The 20307-nt window shown below is 37.3% G+C and overlaps 1 protein-coding gene across 3 annotated transcripts in view; it reads right to left on the bottom strand.

The window, feature by feature from the left end:
* Nucleotides 1-1750: 1750 nt before the first annotated feature.
* The window catches only part of SREK1 (splicing regulatory glutamic acid and lysine rich protein 1), a 38718-nt gene continuing 20161 nt past the window's right edge, over nt 1751-20307 (bottom strand). For all 3 annotated transcript variants that reach the window (XM_082783445.1, XM_082783446.1, XM_082783447.1), the window contains exons 5-12: nt 19933-20111; nt 19194-19324; nt 17595-17709; nt 15084-15203; nt 11486-12019; nt 9182-9277; nt 8278-8413; nt 1751-6422 (exon numbers count right to left, since the gene is read on the bottom strand). In XM_082783445.1, coding sequence (XP_082639571.1) covers nt 6270-6422; nt 8278-8413; nt 9182-9277; nt 11486-12019; nt 15084-15203; nt 17595-17709; nt 19194-19324; nt 19933-20111 — 1464 coding nt within the window. In that variant the 3' untranslated portion in view covers nt 1751-6269. The remainder of the gene's footprint in view (nt 6423-8277; nt 8414-9181; nt 9278-11485; nt 12020-15083; nt 15204-17594; nt 17710-19193; nt 19325-19932; nt 20112-20307) is intronic.

The following is a 20307-nucleotide window of genomic DNA, read 5'->3' as shown; positions in this document are numbered from 1 at the left end:
TCCCTCATCCAAGTGATCACTAAAGATATCAGACAGGATGGGCCCCAACACTGACCACTGGGGAACACCATCGGTGACCGGTCGACATCTGGATTTCACTTTGTTCACCACCATTCTCGGGGTCTGGCCATCCAGCCAGTCTTTAACACCAATAAAACTTTGGGACATTGTTTATTTACAAAAAAAAAAAAAACATTGTAGTAACATTTGATATTTCTTTACTTGTACCATTTCAGTTGCTTCATTAATGCAAAAATATATTCTGCCAACATAGAACAAGTTTGGATATATATTTCTTAACCTTAAAAGGCCTTCTTTAATACCAGAAATATCTGATTTAGAGAAGGGACAAAAATATTTTTCTGCTGCTGTAGTGCAGAGGATCCCCAGGTATATCTGAGCCCAGGTTGTTACAGGTGTTGTGTAAAACAAATTGATCATGGCTCCTGCATCACAGAGAAAAACACCAGGAATGATCTACTGATAAGCTACAGGAACTGTGCACATTGGACTACTCTTGAATTCCAAAGCAGATCACTCATTCCTTTGATCAAATTAGTATGAAAATTATGTATTTATGAAGTGCCAATTTCTAAGTGGACCATGCTCTACACACCACTGTAGCACCACTTTTAAGCCTGTGCACTACAGGTTTGAATAGAGCTACTTATTCTTCTAAGAAACCTGCTCATTTCCCACCAAACATCTAACACCTCCCTTCCCCTATCTCCATCCCTAACCCCCACCCTCCATCACTGGCATTTAACAATCAAAGAGCACAAGGACAAAAAATAATTTGTGTAATTGTGTTGCAAATAAAAATGGGTATGATAAAACAGATCTGAGTGTTTTATCAATGCATTAACCTCCCCAGTAGTTCAAAACTAAAAGACTAGTCCTTAGATGAAAACACAACCTTATCCTTTTGGAATCGTCACAGATTTTTTACCTACTGCACCAACCAGGTGCATCAGCACTGTTAAGAGCTACTTATCCGTTCATGACATCAAGGACTAAGTGAAAGGAAGATGGAATGATTTTTCTGTAGCTGATAACAATCTTTCAAATCAAAAAAGACAAGTAACCTTCTCAATGTGAGAAGAAAAATGTCAGTAGCGTGGTTAGTATGGAACAGACTTTTTACACCAATTTTAAGTCTTGCATCAAATTTGGCAGCAGATTATCTTATATTAAAAAAATGCAATGAATCCAAATAAAGTGTAAGCTGAAGCTCTCAGAAGAAAATAAACAAACAGGTTTAAATAAACAAACAAAAAATAAACAAAATAAACCCTCATTGTTGCTGTCAGTGTTCTGCTCAAAAATCATAAAACTGCCATGACAATTTTTTTCTTATGCCCTCTTGGATAATAAAAGTTTGTGGTTTCAGAAAACATCATGAAAAATGGAGTTCATAGATAGCTTCTCAACAGTCAGATACTCAGAGAGTATGGAATTGAAGCATTAGAGAGGTGTCCTCTAACTATGGGGAAGGTAGCTACTTCCATATATCAGGCAAGTTTCCTAAGCTGTTTTATACTTAAGAGACGGTAGAGGAAATTCCATACCAATACACTCAGATGCTGCAATGGTGCTTACCTACAAATGAAGCATTCTTGAAGTTCAAATAAAAATAAATACTACATAGAGAGAGATCTCCAAGAAGTTTACAAATAAGCAACTGAATTTATCTTACATTAGGAAAAAAAAAAAAAAAAAAAAAAAAAAAAAACTTTTAAACAATTATTTTAGTTTTCATCATTATTTTAATTACACTTTTCACCATATAAAAATAAACCTAACATACAGGCTGAAAATTGTTTTTCTGTTTATATATTAGCAAACAAAATTAGGTTTTAGATTCTCTTTAGGCAGTAACACTAACAATATCTACAAAGTTCAACTGTCCACACTCTATTCTTTGGTGAGAAAGCTAAATCTCTCTGAACTAAGCACCGACAGATTTGAATTATTTTAGCCATTTACAGATCTCAGCATTTGTGTTACTACGTTTAATTTTCACTTTTAAAACTATGACAACACCGAAGGCAATAATTCAATTATATAAAACTCTAAGTATCACCAAGTAGCACGTTGGACTCATAATATGCCCCAACTTGCAATACTCCATTGTGCAGAATTTATTTATTTAAAATTTACTATTAGAATTCCACTTCCAGACTAACCGAACTCAAGATGATTTGTCTTATTTTCTTCTTCCAAGTGAACATTTTACAAAATTAAAATGCATGAGCTGTAATCTTGCTTCATTACAAACTAAGAAAAAGACAGCAATGCAGAGATGGTTCAGATTTAAGAGTAAAAGATACACACAGCACTATGGCATTACCGCTTCTGATGGCTATACATGTTAATGAAAAAAATAACTGAAAACAGTAATAAGGACACATATGCAGTATATAACAATTTGCATCTTACAATCATAGCAGTCTCTACTTTTTAACTTTTACTTAGACCAAAAGAAAATCACAGAAATCCCTAAATCTTACTACTATTACAAAATAACAGTACAAAGTAAAGGCAACACAAAGAAGCTACCATGTAGTAAACAGATTTACAGAGTTCAAAATTAATGTCAGACATTGCCTTACACATAACGAGGCTGGAAAACACTAGCAAACAAATTGCAAGTAATGCAGAGCATGTTACAGAATTTACTTTCTTAGCAGCAGAGTATATGAACTCAAATGGTCAACTCATTTCAGAAACCAGACTGTGTGTTGGTTGCTGCTGTTAGCCAGCTCGCTAATTTAAAGCTAGTTCAGATAGATCTATTGAAAATTGCAGTAAGAAAGTAGCAGGTGACTTAATGGGTAGGCAGAACCCACGTCTCGCAGATTTCAGGCATTCTTTAGATGTTACCACTTTCCAAGTAAAATGACCTCCTCCATTTTAATTCAAAAATCTGAATAACAAGTTTCTTTACGCATATTATCGTTAATGTTTGCAAACAAACTTTCAGCCCTCGCACCTGTGTAAATCTATTGACTTAACTGACAGCCACTTGTATTTTGAGGTTGGGATCCTGTTTTTTATCTGTGGGCAGTTGTCTTCTGCTATCTTCCCCTTTTAAGAATAAAATAAAATAAATCCTATCTGTTTTCCAGGAACAGTTTTGAAATAACTGCGGTCAGAAATGGAAGCTTCTGCATACATGCTTTAAACGTTCTTAGCAATATGGCACCATATTGTCTTTTTCTGAGCAATTACGAGTCGTGTTTTCAAACGAAGGCCAAGTCGAATGAAACCACATTTAAAACAATACAGCTATCATGAACTATGCTGTTCTCACAACCTTCACTCGATTTTAACTCAAAAAGTGCAAAAACAAATAACCTGACACCGCATCTCAGCATGCAAACTTGTTACGATGAAGGCAATAGATTTCCAGTGGACGATGGACACCTTTAATGGGTTATGCACACAAACATGGCAGAGCAAGCAGGAACTTCATTACTGTGCTACACTATTGGTTTAAAAAATGATCTGCTCCCTCTGCAGAGATGGGTGTTTTGCACAACCTTAGTTTTCTAATGGCAGCTTTTGACAAATGTAACAAAACCACTGAACACCTAATACAAATAGATACAGCTATCCTCATAGATCTACACAGTATTTATGAAGCAAAACCAGAAAATACAGTATTTGTAAGAAAATACAGCTTGGGGTGGGGAGGAAATGTGTATATTTGGTGTCTTTTTTTGTTTTGTTTTGTTTTTGTTTTGTGTTTTTCTGTTCTTACTTTAAACTTCTCTAAGGGGACCATTAATTCACATACAATATAACACAATATGCTGTATACAGACTTCCACGTTAATAATTAGCTAATAAAACTGCCATTCTTAACTATGAATTTTCAGAGCCATATTTCTTAGCTAACAGCGCACAAACCTTTACATATTCTGTAATTGCTATATAATAGAGCTATGCAACTTCAGGATAACAAACTCAGACTAGCAACAACTGAAACATGATATACTACGAGAATTCTGATTTATCCCAGAGAAGAAGAAACTTAGTTTTTCAAAGATATTGTAAATAATAAACGTATAAGTAACTTGTATCCACATTTCACATCAAAAGAAACTGCCTGAATAAGACCAAAACTAAAAATACTCCTTTAATAAGTATGTAACAGCAGAAACTTCCCTCTAAAATACTTAACTTTATTAGTGAAATGGTACCAAAGATAACAAGTATACAAACAATCTCTTTGCTCTATGCTACTTACACAACATAAATAAGACAGCTGTTGTTGCAAGACACAATCCTTCACAGTCTTCCTGTAAGTGTACAGATTTGTCATTCTTTTTATCAGAATAAGCTGTTTATCAGCCAACAGCATGTGGCTTAAATATCACAAAAATGACTGTCTATACTTTACATGGTAAAGCATTTCCTATAGTCTTAAATGTACACAGTGGCAAGAACGGTACATCTTATCAAAAATGAAGAGTGATTAAGCAGCTTCACAATCTAACTGGGTTTCATTACTTTAGGAATTGGGCAAATTTTTCATTCCCTGTAACATGCTTTTTTTCATAAAAATGAACTACAGAAAGGAAAAAAAAAATAGAAAGCAAATCACTAATATGCTATTTGTTTTAACTGAAAGAAACTCTTTCCATGAGGTAAGGCAATTAAGTCATTTGATTGTAATAAGTTGTATTAAAAATAATCTACCTGATTTTAGGTACAAGTAAGTTTATAAGTATGACTCTTACAAAATCTCACAATGATGAAACTGATTATATTAGTTCAGAAAGCACAAACCAGGTTTTTACTTGACAAAAAATATCTGCTTTGTCATTATCTCCCCATATGCTTTCTCCCCAGAGAATGAAAAAAGAATCTCTGCCATATAACTCTTGTGTAAATTAGAACATTTTCTCCCAAATTACTTATCCCCCCAGCTTTGCATACAATTCCTTTTACATCACCTAACGTATAACAGAGAAAACGATGGAGAGGTAACAATTAAGGCCATCCAAATGTAATTAAATATCTAAAGGGCTGCCTTTGATGCAGGTGATCAGAAAATGCTTTTTATTCAGCTATTATATTTGTACAGTGGTGGTCCCCAAAATGTATCTTTGCTTTCACCTATATATTTTCTAAAAATAAAAAATAAATGTAAAAATGGATTTAAAGAAGTGAATTAAACATCCATTCTGACAAATCACTTGCATTCTTGTCTACAGTATGGTGGTGGCAAAACAGCAAGAGATGATGTAAAATTTAGCTGAAAATGAGTAATAGCACATATACATTTCTAAAAAATACCACATTTTAAGAAGGCACTAAAGCTTCTGCTTGTGCTCCCATATTTTTTAAACAAATAAGAAAAAATTTGTTTTCATAATGGCACCTGTACTATTTGCAGCTGAACAGACACACTGCAGTACATCTCAAAACAAAGCTGTAATTTCTGATAATATCATACAGATCTGCTCACTTCTGGAACGACAAAAGAAAACAACAAAACGATCCCCAAAATAACCCAATAAGCTAACCTATTATCATTATACATGGCAATGTTCCTTTTAGGAACAGAAAAGTAGCATGCATTGTTCAAATACTTTAAAGGAAATATTGAGCTTAGGGATATTAGTAAGAAATTATTTTAAATAATAAAAACCAAGAATCTCAAGCAGTGAGCAAATGAGAAACATACTAGTCAGTGAGCATTTTAACATAAGAACCAAAAAAAACCTTTTCTATAGTTGCATTTTACAACAAAAGAGTGTATATTTATGCACCATTTCCAAGCACATCAAACAGTACACATTGAAGTTTTTGTGGATTTTTTAACCCACAAGGTAAAACACAAGTCATCAACAAGCAATATTTTAAACAACCTTCAATGCATATCTTCAGCTTTTTTTTTTTTTTTTTTTTTTTTTTTAAAGATAGTAGAGGTTTACATCTTTCAGTTTCTACTTATTTGTAACAGCCTATGGGAAAACTTAACATAAATCATTTTACCAATAAGTACAGCCATCATGGAAATGCGTAGATTTTTTGAGATGAATAGTTCTGACGGCATCTGCCTTTTCATGGTATAACTACTTATTATCCATGCCTTCTTGCTTTACAGCAAGAAGACAACAAAGCTATCACGAGAATTGGAAGAGCTACTATTACTATCAACATGTTCAGGTTGATTGCTTTGACATTTCTTCCTCATTCTGGGAAATAAAAAGCTTTGGATTTCATTCCTTAGTTGAGTTAGAGGTTCATTATTTGCTTTAAACCTCTTCCATTTTAATTGAGAGGTTATCTTCATTTGGTTGACAGTTCCCATTCTGTTGTAGTTTGACTTCATCTGTCCTTTGTGTATCTCTGTTGTCAATATCCTTGTCAGTTTCTGAATTCTGATCCTCCTTAGTGTAATCTTTGTCCTACAAAAGAGAAAATTATTTTACAAAAAAATCTCACTCTCAGCATTACAGGACATGACACCCAACTAACTCTTGGTATTTTGATTGCCTCTATTTTTACATGCCTATCTTGTGTCAGCAATTTCTAGAATAGATGCAGTGGCTTTTTTTTGTTGTTGTTGTTTTAGACTGCTTTCTTTTCAAGTAGCTAAAGTGAAGCCATCATGTGTCAGCCAAGAAATCATTGTTGTAAAGTGATCTGTCTTTATCTTCAATATTCAGATAAAACAGAACAGTATCACAGAACCTATGAGAAACAGCTCTAGAAGTTAAGACTCCACCATATTTTCTAAACAAAACAGGATTTTGTTTCATATATTTTGTCACATTACTAATGCATTTTACATAAGAGAATTACTGAAGCAAATAGTACACTAAGTTACACAAATCTCTTTTTTATAAAGGCAGTTGGCACCAACAATACGAAGTTTAACAAGAACAAGCGTTGGATTCTGCACCTTGGACATGGCAAGCCCTGGCTACAGATAAAGACTGGGGGACAAGAGGCTGGAGAGCAGTCCCACGGAAGGCGATCTAGGGCTTCTGAGTCACCAGTGTGCCCTGGCAGCCAAAAGGGCCTGACGTACCCTGGGGTGCATCAGGCACAGCACTGCTAGCTGGTCGGGAGAAGAGATTGTCCTGCTCGGCTCTGCACTGGTGTGGCCTCACCTCAAACACTGTGTGCAGCTTTGGGCACCACAATATAAGAAGTGTCCAAAGGAGAGCGACCAGGATGGTGAAGGGTCTAGACGGGAAGAGGTCCCTTGGTGTGCTCAGCCCAGAGCAGAGCAGGCTGAGGGGAGGCCTCATGGCGGCCTGCAGCTCCCTCACGAGGGGAGCGGAGGGGCAGGCGCTGAGCTCTGCTCTCTGGGGACAGCGACAGGACCCGAGGGAACGGCATGGAGCTGGGACAGGGGAGGGTCAGGCTGGGGGTTAGGGAAAGGGTCTGCGCCCAGAGGGGGGTCGGGCACTGGGACAGGCTCCGCAGGGCAGTGGGCACAGCACAGAGCCTGACAGAGTTCCAGACGCATTTGGACAACGCTCTCAGACGCATGGTCTGATGTTTAGGTCATTCTGTGTAAAGCCAGGAGTTGGACTTGAGGATCCTTGTGGGTCCCTTCCAACTTGGAATATTCTATGAGCTGAAACATTCTGAATACACCTACTCTATAAATGCATATGGCTTTTCAAATTACAAGATTTGAATTGAAAGATATTTCATTATTCTTTTCTTAATCGTACCACCTTCTATTTTGCAAGGTAAAACCCCACACTGTCCTTCCCCAAATCTTCAATGTTCCTTCCTGCACAGTTCAACACACAGCCCAGGACAAAACTAAGTGGGAGAGGCTGCACTATTACAGAGTGAAAATGTATTAAAAAAAAAAAAAAAAAAAAAAACACAACACAATGTATTTTGAGTTTGATAGCCAAGCTGTTTCTGAAGCCTGCTTCACAATAAGCTTCCTGCATCTTTGTACAGATGCAGTCAGCTAACTCCTAACATATGGCAGAGAACAGAAAAGAGAGAAACCAAAACAGAGGGCTTCTGTAGTCCATACATACACATTCCCACCAGTTGGTTAAGTTCAAACACAAAGACTGATCAAACTGAGCTACTAACATCAAGCAGAGAATGACTTTCATGTCTCCTTTTGACAAAAGATAAACCCATGCGTTTCAAGCTGCACTAATTTGGTAAGGAAAAAAGAGAGGAAATACGAGAGGAGAAAAAGAAAATAGGGGGGGAAATTCCAATATAATCTTGGAGCACTTGGAAACATTCAGCTACTTATCACTTGGTCACAAAGCTTACCTTCAAAGCAGTGGTGCTTTTGTCAGATTTCTCCTTTCCCTCTTTTTCTTTACTACTTTTTTTCTTGGAGGTGGAACGTTCTCTTTCTCTTCTTTCATTGTTTGTATCCCTTTCTCTTTTTTTTTCTTTCTTGTTTCTGTTTATGAAAAGTATTACTCAAGTCAGAATTTGGTCCAAAAGCAACAAACGTACTACCAACATTTGCATCAAGTATATTGTATAGTAATATGCACAGTACAGTAACTAAGACTGTTGGTATACTTGTTTTGTTTTGGAAATGGTCAGCCATCTTCAAACCATTTAACTGCAAACTACACTCTTATCTGGGGGATTTCCAAAAAAAAATCTCAAAATGTAACAAAAAGCCCTTCATAAAGACAACTAGATTTTTTTGACTGACAAAGAATGCATGTGTTCAGAATGAATGCTATTTACAAAGAGAAAAGCAAAATAAATTGTCTCTGAGGAAGGGTTTTCATTATTTGAAACAAATTTATATCACTGACAGATGATGGTTCAAAGCATTACAAAGCTTGAGCCCATGAAGCTGTGTTATGTTTTTTTTGTTTGTTTGTGTTTTTTTTTTTAAATTAAAACTGAATCATATTGACCAACAGAGATCATTTGAAATGATGCAAAGGTAAATCAATGAAAATACTTTCCTACTTGTTTTCTATAAAAGTCCCTGTATCCATTTTTGAATGTTTATTGAAAAACACTGACCTTTTCTTTACAACAGAGAACGATTATTAAAGATCCCCTTGCATTAGAAAACAAACAGCAGAAACACAAATCGACTTGGTTCCTTTCATAATGATGATCTCTATGCCACATTTCGATTTGACAAAATGTTGTACCATTTTCCTCCTTTACTGCTCATTAACTAGATTTACACCAAACTGACCTTCTTGGAGAAGGAGTTCGTGAAGACTTTCTTTTTGTTGTTTTGGATGTCTTAGGAGACTTGGAGGGACTTCTACTCTTCCTTTTACGCCTTTCTCTGCAGAACCAAACAATTCAAGATCAGCAAAGAATACCAATAATAAGCTCAGGAATGACAAAACCTCTCGTTATTTGAGGCAACAACTACATAAATATCCCCGAGTTATCTTCCTACCAGCCCATGCTCAACAAACATATTTAAAAAGGGAACAAAGGAAGATCTGGGGAACTACAGGGCAGTCAGTCTCACCTCTGTGCCCAACAGGATTGTGGAGCAGATCCTTCCAGAAACTACGCTAAGTGCACCAAAACAGGACTGTGCATATGCCACAAAGAACAACAGACTCACAGAGTCATTAAGGTTGGAAAGGCCCTCCAAGATCATCTGGCTCCAACCATCCCCCTACTAGCAGTATAACCCATTAAACCATGTCCCTAAGCACCAGGTCCAACCTTTCCTTAAACACCCCCAGGGACGGTGACTCCACCACCTCCCTGGGCAATTCACTCCAATGCCTGACCGCTCTTTCTGGGAAGAAATGTCACCTCATTTCCAACCTGAACCTTCCCGGCACAGTTTGAGGTCACTACCCTCTTGTCCTATCACTAGTTACCTGCGAGAAGAGACCAAACCCCAGCTCCCCACAATTTCTTTTCAGGAAGAAGTTAGAGTAGTTTGCCCATACACCTCCAAAACAATATGGGCATTTCACAAAAACAAGCAGAAAGTACAGAAACCTTTACAGACTTCTCTGTATTATACAAATCCTGAACTCCAGAATTTTGAGGGGCAAGGGAATTCTGCTTTTTTCCAGTGAAGCGCTAACACCACTGAAAGGGAGACAAGTTGCCGGTATGTAAGAAACTCAGGTAGCTATTGTATGACATTAGTGGAGTAAATGTAGTGATGCCTTAGGCCACAGCATGAGCTCTGTGTAAGGGAACTTGGTACGTAGTGGTGACTGAGCAGCAGTGAGTGGCGTTGTGTTTGGGTGGCACAGACTGGGAAAGGGAGGGATGTGCTGACCAAGGACAGCACTGGATGAGAGCCTGCTCCGCTAGGTAACAGAAAACATCCCTGCAATGAAGAGCTGACAATATGAAGGGACATCACATGTATGAGTCAAGAATTGATTGTATTATAGCTGAGAAAATTAAGATTGTATGGGTATAAGAACCCAAGGAAATCCTTGAGTATGGTCCTTTCCTTTGAGGTATCCAGATAGAGCTGATATATGGGTACCATTACATTCTCTTTGCTTTAATTAAGAGTTGACTCTTAATTAAGAGTCTTAAGGGGTGACCAATGCTGCTAGGGGAAACACCAGGATCCCCTAACAACATGTAGAATTCTTCCCAACTCATCCAGTATTACATTCTCTCAAGGTAGCAGATGGAATTTCATATTTAAATTTTACATGAGATATTAGTGAACTACGTAATTGTTGAGGTATTCAGAAAGGATTTTTTCCTGACCTTAACTCAGAAGCAATACCTTTTGCTACAGTTGGTCCACTTAGAGAGCTTATCATCAGTCTCACAGCCTCTTTTTCCTGTACTGAATTTATCTAGACATCCACCCACTTTACCCTCTCTTAGAGGCAAAAACAACAAGTAGATTAATTCTTGACTGCCTTCCTGTTTGCTATCAGCATGGTTAAGGAGTGTTACTTTTTCACTTTACCAGACCATCTAACCAGCTTAGAAACATACCTTTATCTTTCAACTGAGATATATTCACTTTCTGAAAGGCTAACCAGTCAAAATGCCATGCTAACTTCTTGCAGTCAGCCATCCAGACCAGAAATTTCATTGCTTGTCATTCCTAAGACAGCCAATTCACAAATACTACCACCACCCAAGTGTTTGTAAACCCAACAAACTGCTCTACAGATGAACACCATACAGTATTTCAGAAACCAAGGAATTATGTTAAGAATGACTCAAACTGTCATCGGGATTGAAACTTCTGGATGGCTCTAACACAGAAATGGCACAAGAGCCATCTACTTACTGTTCTCAAAGACTGTATATGCTATAAAGTTAAGTGAAAGGCAAGCACCAGCAGCCCAACAAGAGACTGTGTGTTCTATCAGGTATGATACAGAGCTCTTTGTAATTTGTTTACCTTTGTAAGGAAATCTATAAAACAGAGAGAATACAAAATGGAATTACCAAGACCATGATATTGATAAATAAAAATTCGGATGTATTTCATTTTGCTGAGAAGTCCAAAAAAAGCATGAAAAAATTCTGAACAACAAACCTGCTGGAGCTACGAGATCTTCTTGAAGAGCTATAGCTTCTTGGGGGTGTTCTGGATCTCTTCTCTTTCTTCTTTTTATCATCCCTCTCTTTTTCTCTTTCTCGCTCTTTTTCCTTATCCCCATCTTTTTCCTTTTCTTTTTCTCTGTCCCCTCCTTTGTCTTTATCTCCCTCCTTGTCCTTCATCTTCTCTCTGTCCTTCTCCCCATCTTTCTCAACATCTTCTTTTTCCTTGTTCTGATCTACCTCTTCCCTGTCTTTTTCCTTATCCTTATCTTTTTCCTTTTCCCTTTCTTTGTCCCTGTCCTTATCCTTGTCCCTGTCTCTATCCCTATCCTTGTCTTTGACTCTCTCTCGATCTTTGTTACGCTCTTTATCCCGGTCCTTATCCCTGTTTCTCTCTTTATCTCGCTCTCTTTCTCTTTCTTTGTCTCTGTCCCGGTCTCTTTCCTTTTCCTTGTCTCGGTCTCTCTCTTTCTCCTTTTCTTTGGTCTTTTCTTTTTCCTTGACCTTTTCTTTGTCTCTTTTCTTGTCCCTGTGAAAATTCAAACAAAAATCCATTAATTCTTCTTTGATCTTTCTAATAAAAATTACAACTAAGTCTTAGCATACACTGAATGCTCAAGAGAAAGTATGCCTCTCTGTTGAAAAATTATTATTTTACTTGGATCCATATAAAATGGACTGCAAATTAACTAGCCCTGTATGAACAATGACAGATGACTGGACAGAAGCCTTTATTCTGCAGTGTTCTGTTGTACTTATAACCTGTATGTGCTTGGAAATCCAACACCAGTGACTACAGAAAAACAAAAAATGGGTAAAACTTTGCCAAACAATTCTCTTAAAAGGCAAATGTAAGGTCAAAACTCAATCAAGACAATTCAGTCTTCTGTAATGTAATTACGATTTTGAAAATAATCAAACTGTAAGAAAACTGGTAAGACAGTAAAAACAAAAGCAAGGTAAACAGAACTTCTATAGGACAGGCAGAGTGATACCTGTTCATAAGAAGAAAAACAGTGAGAAACATTCCAATGATATTATAGTAAAACCAAATAAAAACTGATTAGATCACAGCTTTAGCTGGAAAATTACATTTCAGCATAGGATTATTTGGAAGTGGGAGACCCCTGACCATCTTTCCTAGTGGACATGCACATGAGCTGCCTCTAAAACATATGAAAATAAACAATTATTCAGATAAATAGGAGAAAGCATGATACAAAGAGTTGATTAACAAGCCTTTTCAGGTCCACAAGAACCAGACCGATAGAAGTTTGTGTCTTTTGGTATTCGTACTTATTCAAACGTTTTTAAAGATTCTCAGAAGGACTCATTCAGACCTGAAAGGCTCCAGGCATAGCCCCTATCTTTCTTCACTGGAAGAAGGGTTTAGCACTGGGACCGGGCACAGAGCGGCATTTTGCACAGGAGGGTGCTTTTTCAAAAGACTTTCTGCTGGCTAAGTGGGAGACCCAGAGCGCACATGAACCACCAGCCAGGACTGTTCTGCGACCACCTGCACTGGTCAAGAGCACGCATCCTACCAGACCCTCAAGGCAGAATGGTGGGCACTCTGAGAGCAAACACTGCAGCTCCAGCTGGGGGGACTGCACCATCTCCCTCAGTCCTGTCCGATGCCTCCAGCCAGGTGGAGCTGCTGAAGGGACAGGCTGCAGTGCAGAACTGACTGCAGGAAGCACCCAGGCCTTACTCCTGGGGCAGGGACAGGTGACAGACCTGCCTACAGAAGGTGTGCCCAGGTGGAGGATGTCCTGCAGCAGGTGGCTGAGCTGCAGGAGGCAGTATAACTGCCTCCAGTAAGCTGTGTAACATCAGGGAGGCCGAGAAGGAGCTAGATAGCTGCTTCCAAGTGCAGTGTTTCGTGGACCCACAGCAGAACAGCCAAAAAATCCCCCACCAGCACGCACATAAAGGAGGGATGCCAACAGTGTGGAAGAATGGAAGCCTGCAATGGCAAGGATCAGCAGGAGGAAAAGAGTACCCCTGAAGCCTGAGGTACCCTTACAGAATTGCTTCACTGCTCTGCAGACTGAAGAGGAAGGACCTGTTGTCATATTGCAACCACAAAAAGGTGACTGGGGATAGTTGTAGGTGAGACACCTCTTTTCTGAGAGGTGTGGAGGGAACTGGAATACATACAGCCAGGAGCAGTCAGACATATCAAAGGACTCCAAAATGACACAGGACACCTAGTTATCTGGGATATGGAGAAGGCTGAGGTACTCAGTGACTTTTTTGCCTCATTCTTCACCAGCAAGTGCTCTAGCCACATAGAAGGCAAAGGCAGGGACTAGGAGGATGAAGAACCACCTGCTGTAGAAGATCGCTTTCAAGATCATCTAAGGAACCTGAATGTACACAAGTCCACAGCACTTGAGATACACCCAAGAGTCCTGAGGGAACTGCCAGATGAAGTTGCTAAGGCTCTACCCATCCTGTTTGAAAAGTCATGGTAGTCCAGTGAATTTTCTAGTGATCGGAAAAGGGGAAACTTAACATCAATTTTTTAAAAAGGAAAAAAGGAAGACCCAGGGTACTACAGGCTGGTCAGTCTCACCTCTGTGCCCAGTAGGATTGTGGAGCAGATCCTCCTGGAAACTATGATAAGGCACATAGAAAACAGAGGTGACTGGCAACATCCAACATGTCTTCACTGAGGGCCTTACAAATTTGGTGGCCTTCTGCAACAGGGTTACAATGAGCCAGCAATGTGCACTTGTAGCCAGAAAGCTAATGATATTCTGGGCTGCATAAAAAGTAGTGTGGACACAAGACGATTCTCCTCCAGTACTCTGCTCTCATGAGACCCCACCTAGAGTACTGCCTTTATACTGAGGTCCCCAGCATAAGACAGACCTGTTTGAGTGGGTGCACAAGAGGGCCACAAAAATAATCAGAGGGATGAAGCACCTCTCCTACAAAGACAGGCTGAGGGAGTTGGGGCTGTTCAACCTGGAGAAGAGAAGGCTCTGGGAAAACCTTACTGAGATCTTCTGGTACCTAAGGGGGGCCTACAGGAAAACTGGGAAGGGACCCTGTCAGGAAGTGGAGTGATAGGACAAGTGGGAGTGGCTTTAAACTACAAGAGGAGAGAGTTAGATTACATGATAGGAAAAAATTCTTTGCTGTGTGAGTGTCAAGGCACTGGCACAGGTTGCCCAGAGAAGTTCTGGATGCCCTGGAAGTGTCAAAGGCCAAGTTGAATGGACCTTTGGGCAACCAGGTCTAGTGGAAGGTGTCACTGTCACGGTGGTTGGAATCAGATGATCTTTAAAGGTAATTTCTAACCCAAGTGATTGTATGATTCTACGTACATATAAACATAGAACTAATTTCTCTACTGAAGTTTAGATACCTCAGTATAAAAAATTTACTTTCTATACTTTTGCTTCATAGACAAACCCTACGAACAAGACAAAGCATTTAGACTTCATCCTTTACCATCACGTAAAACATTTGTTACATTTTAAAAACAAAACAAAAAAAAAAAACACACTTTGTACTGTATGCTAAGAAAAAGTGTATATTTCTTTTTACAGTTTATATTACATTTCCTATGATTGTAAACTCACCGAGAACGAGATCGACTTCTTGACTTCCGCCTTTCTCTAGATCTAGACCGTTTTTTTAGGGGACTTCTGGATCTGCGTCTGTCCTTGTGTCTTGAGAGTGATCTGTTGCCAGACCTACTTCTATATGAATGATACCACAAGAAAAATACTTTAATATTGAAACTTCAAAAAAACAGGTCAACCAATACAGGAAAAAAATAATAATATAAAAAAAAAACAGAAATCTTGCCTAACTACAGAAAGTTATATAGCTACATCTCAGTAATACAGTACCTACCATCATTTTAGCAAACGTGCTTTCCTTTGACACAATGCACCATTTAAGTAATATTCAAGTAACATTCGTATTTTATTACAACCTCTATGAATATTCCAGAAAATGTAAATTCTTATCATATTAGGATAGCTCTTCTTAATAAATCTCAGTGCATAACATCTAAAATCAACTTGTAAAAGCCATTAGTTGCACTTTTCCTCTTCTCTAGGCACTTATTGCAGTCTTGGTCATCTGGTTGGATCTCCAAATAAAAAAAAATGAAACTGTCACTATCTGTGTTTCAGCATTTACTGAAGGTACCTTTTCAGTTGAAAGGACTTGTAAGTATGGATTTGAATCTCAAGAATTATCAAGAAAATGAATGAGCATTTGCTATGTGATATATAAGGAATACAAATAACGTGCGGACAGCCCAATAGAAATTCAATTCCAGTCTTCTGATAAAAATACATAGCATAGTCTCAGATTTGATGACAAAAACAAGACTTTTAAAAATGAATATACTTTTTTTTCCAAAATATTTATCATTTTTGGATGATTGTATTGTCTAGGAAGCTTAAAATAAAAGGCTGAATTGGAACGTTATGTTTCAAAAAACAATCACTGGATACTTTGCCTGAGAGGTTCATGTACCATGATGTTAACGTTACCAAAGACAGAAAGACTATATATATACTACTCAATAAATTCTGAAAAATATGAAGACAAAAAATACCAGCTCCACCTGTCTTCTGCAGCTCAAGACACACAGAATAAGATATACCAAGAGAAGAGAAGAGGCAGCTTCATACCATGTATCAGTGTAGAAATATAACTAATTACAGGATAAATTGATTGCAATTTAGACAAAATAAGCCCTTTATTAAAATTTGCCTTATAAAGAAGAAAGGGATTTAGGTGGTTTATTAAACACAAAAACAGGAAAGTGGTACAGATAGATAATTCTTAGGAATAAATTTGCTTCAATGAATGATACTGACTTTTTTTTAGCATATACTCAAAACTTTAACAGTGGTAAAAGATTTTTAAAAAGAAAATTAACTATCAACTTGTTAACGTGTTTAAAGCCTAGGTTTTCTGCAAGTGAAAAATGCAAATTTATCTTCTAGAACTCAGTTTGTTTTATGTAAATACAGAACAGCACAGAAATGGCTCAAATGGTACACAAAACGAAGACTCAATTACGTCCTGACTGAGAGAAACAGCAGAGAAGCATGCAATAATGAAGTGACCAAATCATTGTTCTTGCATTAAAAAGTTACCCAATGGTTTGATGTCAGAGAATATGTGCTGCGGTGTCTTGCTTTTACAAAGCTGAAGCCTGCACTTAGATCATACTGCATTGTTAATATAAATGATGTGCTGTGCCCCTCTATCCAGCCCCTCTATCCTGTGTGTAAAAGATGTACACAAAAAATGTAAGAAAGGATGCAACACAAGTGTTTCTGCAACAGTGACAACACTCACCTTTCTAAAGTGTAAGCTATAAAACACACTTGAATGCTTTGGTTTTTGATACTTAATGTAACCAAATACCTTCAGACTGATTACATAAACACAAGAAATTGAAAAAATACGAACGATTTTAGAAAGCATATGCAAGTGTCACATAAAAATACTGTCTCATTCTTGGAAAAAATGTTAATGTACAAACTTTAATAGCGATCTAGAGATTCCCTTTCCTCCTATATTTCAAAGCCTGTTTCAGAAATTAGCAAATTTAACAAAAGCAAACAAACTGAAGAATGAAAAATTACCCCTACCTTTTTCTTCTGGCTTGTCAGAGATTTAACTTTACAGTACAATAAATAGAAAAACTGTTTTTATTAACTATGTGTTTAGAAGTTCGGGACAGCAATGACTTTCTACTAGCAAAACCAGCCACCTTGTCTGTTCAGGGTGTTAGAACTAAAACTAAATATTCTAGCCACAAAGCACAGGTAACTAACTGTTCGTTTGTTTTTAAATACAGAAGACACAAAATGAAATAAGGTCATGCTACCCTGCACAGAAAGTACCTTCCATTGTGTTTTAATTGAAAGTAATTTTGAAAACATTAGCATTTAAAGGGAAAGAGTATCTGTTCAGATAAAGATCCCAGTTACCCTGATCTGGTTAGTATAAACTACTAATCCCCTCTGCACTGACATTTGTCTCATAATTAAGAAATCTCAGTAACCACCATCATTCAAGAAAAAACATATCACCTTAGTCCAAAACAAAAACATACCTACCTATGTTTTGAATGTGATCTTTTCCTTCTAGATCGGGATTTTGAGCTAGACCTGGATTCTGAACGAGAATGGGAACGAGATCGACCGCCTTTTCTTTCACTGCTCTTTCCAGACTCTGAGAGGAAAAAACCACTTTGCAGTGTAAGCTCAGAACATTTAAAGATCCCAGTTAACAATCTGGCACAAGTGGAATGTACCACATATAGTGCAAGGGGCCTACTCTTTGCACATCTTCCTTCTTTGCAAATATCCTTCAGAAACATCCAAGAAAGTCATTGCATATACTCGTTGAGTGCAGCCATCCTGCAGCAGTACACATAAACCAGATAATTATAAACAGCTAGCTCTATTAGGAAAGGGACTTATGTTGCTGCCACAATGCACAAGATTACAACATGTTCTCCTGTTGGTATATTATTAATAAAACTACTATTTTTTGTTTGTTTTTAATAACCTGAGAAAAATAGAGTAAATTAGAATAGAGGGTAAAAATTGGAAAAAAAAAAAAAAAACATAAAATAATAAAAAATAAAGAATAAAAAATAAAGTAGTTAATACTTTCAATACTTTTAGACATTTCAACAACTGCACAAACACTGAAGTTTCATTCCTCATGCATTATTTTGGGGAGGAAGGGATGGAGAAAAGGGGCTGAGAAGTTTGATTCAAAAGCCACGAAGTCAGTGTTAAGCCTATCAGCAATCTCAGCAAACTTTGGTTCAGCCTCTAAAAGAAACCACTTTACATAAAGGAAATATTACAGCTGTTTTAATTCCAACCCGAAAGAAAAACAGAAAAAAAACCTCATCTCTCCCCAAAATCTCAATACTACCAGCTATCTAACCTACATAAGCCAAAATCTGAGATTGTTAATAAAATGTCTAAATCTCACAAATCAAAATGAAAAGGAGGAACTTACTCGGTAGTTGAACAATGAGAGAATTTTTTATGCTGTGCTTTAAATCATCAGCACTGAAATGTGCATCTAACCTCTCAGCCCATTAACATCTTCCCCCTTGACCTGACATTTCATTGTTAACAGGGATCAGTGAAATGATTTGGATGAAAAAAAGTTCATTACAATATATTAAGTTTCATCCCAGATTCATTCTCTGATCCCATTTGGTTTGAGAATGTACAGTCTTCAGCCAGCATGAAAAAGAGCACAGGGAAAAAATTAATTTGCTAACAGTAAATAAATCATAATATTGGTGCTTTCACCAGAATGCTAGCTCCTCCGATCATGAATTACAACACTAATGTGTACTAGAAGAACAAAAAAAAAATATAGTAACTTTATGTAAAAGTTCGTACGTACTTCGAATTTTAAAAGCACCAACTATTAATACTGTTCACTTTAGCACTGTTTTCCTACCTTTGAAAACATGCAGTGAACATGTATGCAAAGATAAAAAATGATGGAAATAAAAAACAGTCAACTGCTCTGTTGCATGAAGACAATTTTGATTATTTTAATTTTCTTCCACAGATACTGTACAGCTCTGAGTAACCTTTTCCTGTGTCTCAAAGTGCTCTTAAAATCACGTACGGAGGTGCACGTAGAACATGTCTGTTACACAGTGAATATAATATGCCTACCTGGCTCAATAGCAGCAGATATAAAAGACTGGGCCTCCCTTACTCTCTTCATCACTTCTTCCAGTTCCTTGGCAGCAGCTTGTGGTGTCATTTCAGGAGGCTTCACTATTGCATTATTGGAGTGATTTATTCTAAATTAAGGAAAAATAAAACCTTTAACACACAAACAGTTGAAAACAGAAAATGAAACATAAGAAAGGAAAACATTTAAACTTCAACATATGATTAAAAATTTCAAAGTTCAGTAAAACTGCAGATTTTTCATAGCATTTATCTGTTGCCTAAATATCTGAGATGTGTATTTTATTCCTTTCTAATGTTACCACTTTTAAATAAATGAGACACAATGTTTCTGTTTTACTCTTAACAAACAGAGGTTCAAGTCTAGAAATCTGTTCCTCTGGTTTAGATCAAACCTCAAAGTTAAAGCCTATTTTACACAGACTTCATATATAAAACTTTGGACAAAGGACTTTGCAGATTCTCTCCCTGTTACGGCTTCCATTGCCTCAATATTAAATGTAAATGTACTCTACTCTAGGCCGTTCACATTCATCTTAGAGGAAGTTACACCCAACCTTGAAAGTGGAGTTTACAAAAGTGTTCCAGTTAACCAACAACAGATCATTATACTGAAAAAATATTCATCACAGTATATTCCTACAGATCAGAGTCATGAATGCATGAGGATGCTATGAAATCTCTCATTCAATATTCATATGGATAATTCATTTCTTACTTCAGTGGCCTGTCTCCAAACATAACTCCATTAAAGGCAAGAGCTCGAGGTACAGAATTCTGGTCTGCAAATTCCACAAAAGCAAACCGTGTTGGTTGAGTCTCATCACCCGCCATTCGCACAAATTTGACTTCTCCAACTTGCTTAAAGAATTCGAGCAGCTGATCCGCTGTGGTAGTCTAGAAAAAGTCAAAGAGCTCGGCTGAAGTAAAATACATAATGAAAAAATTATCCAACATATCAGGTAACATAGAAACTATAGATTTTGCTAAGAAATTTCACCATTACTACACAGGTGACACAGGTTTGATACGTTACACTATAGGATAGACAGGCATTATTTTTTCTTCCACTAATCTGAAGAATAAAATACAG

The sequence above is a fragment of the Aythya marila genome (assembly GCF_965140915.1).
Source record: "Aythya marila genome assembly, chromosome: Z".
Classification (NCBI taxonomy): domain Eukaryota; kingdom Metazoa; phylum Chordata; class Aves; order Anseriformes; family Anatidae; genus Aythya; species Aythya marila.
Note: the sequence above shows the minus strand (reverse complement) of the source record. Positions and strands in the feature narration are given on the sequence as shown.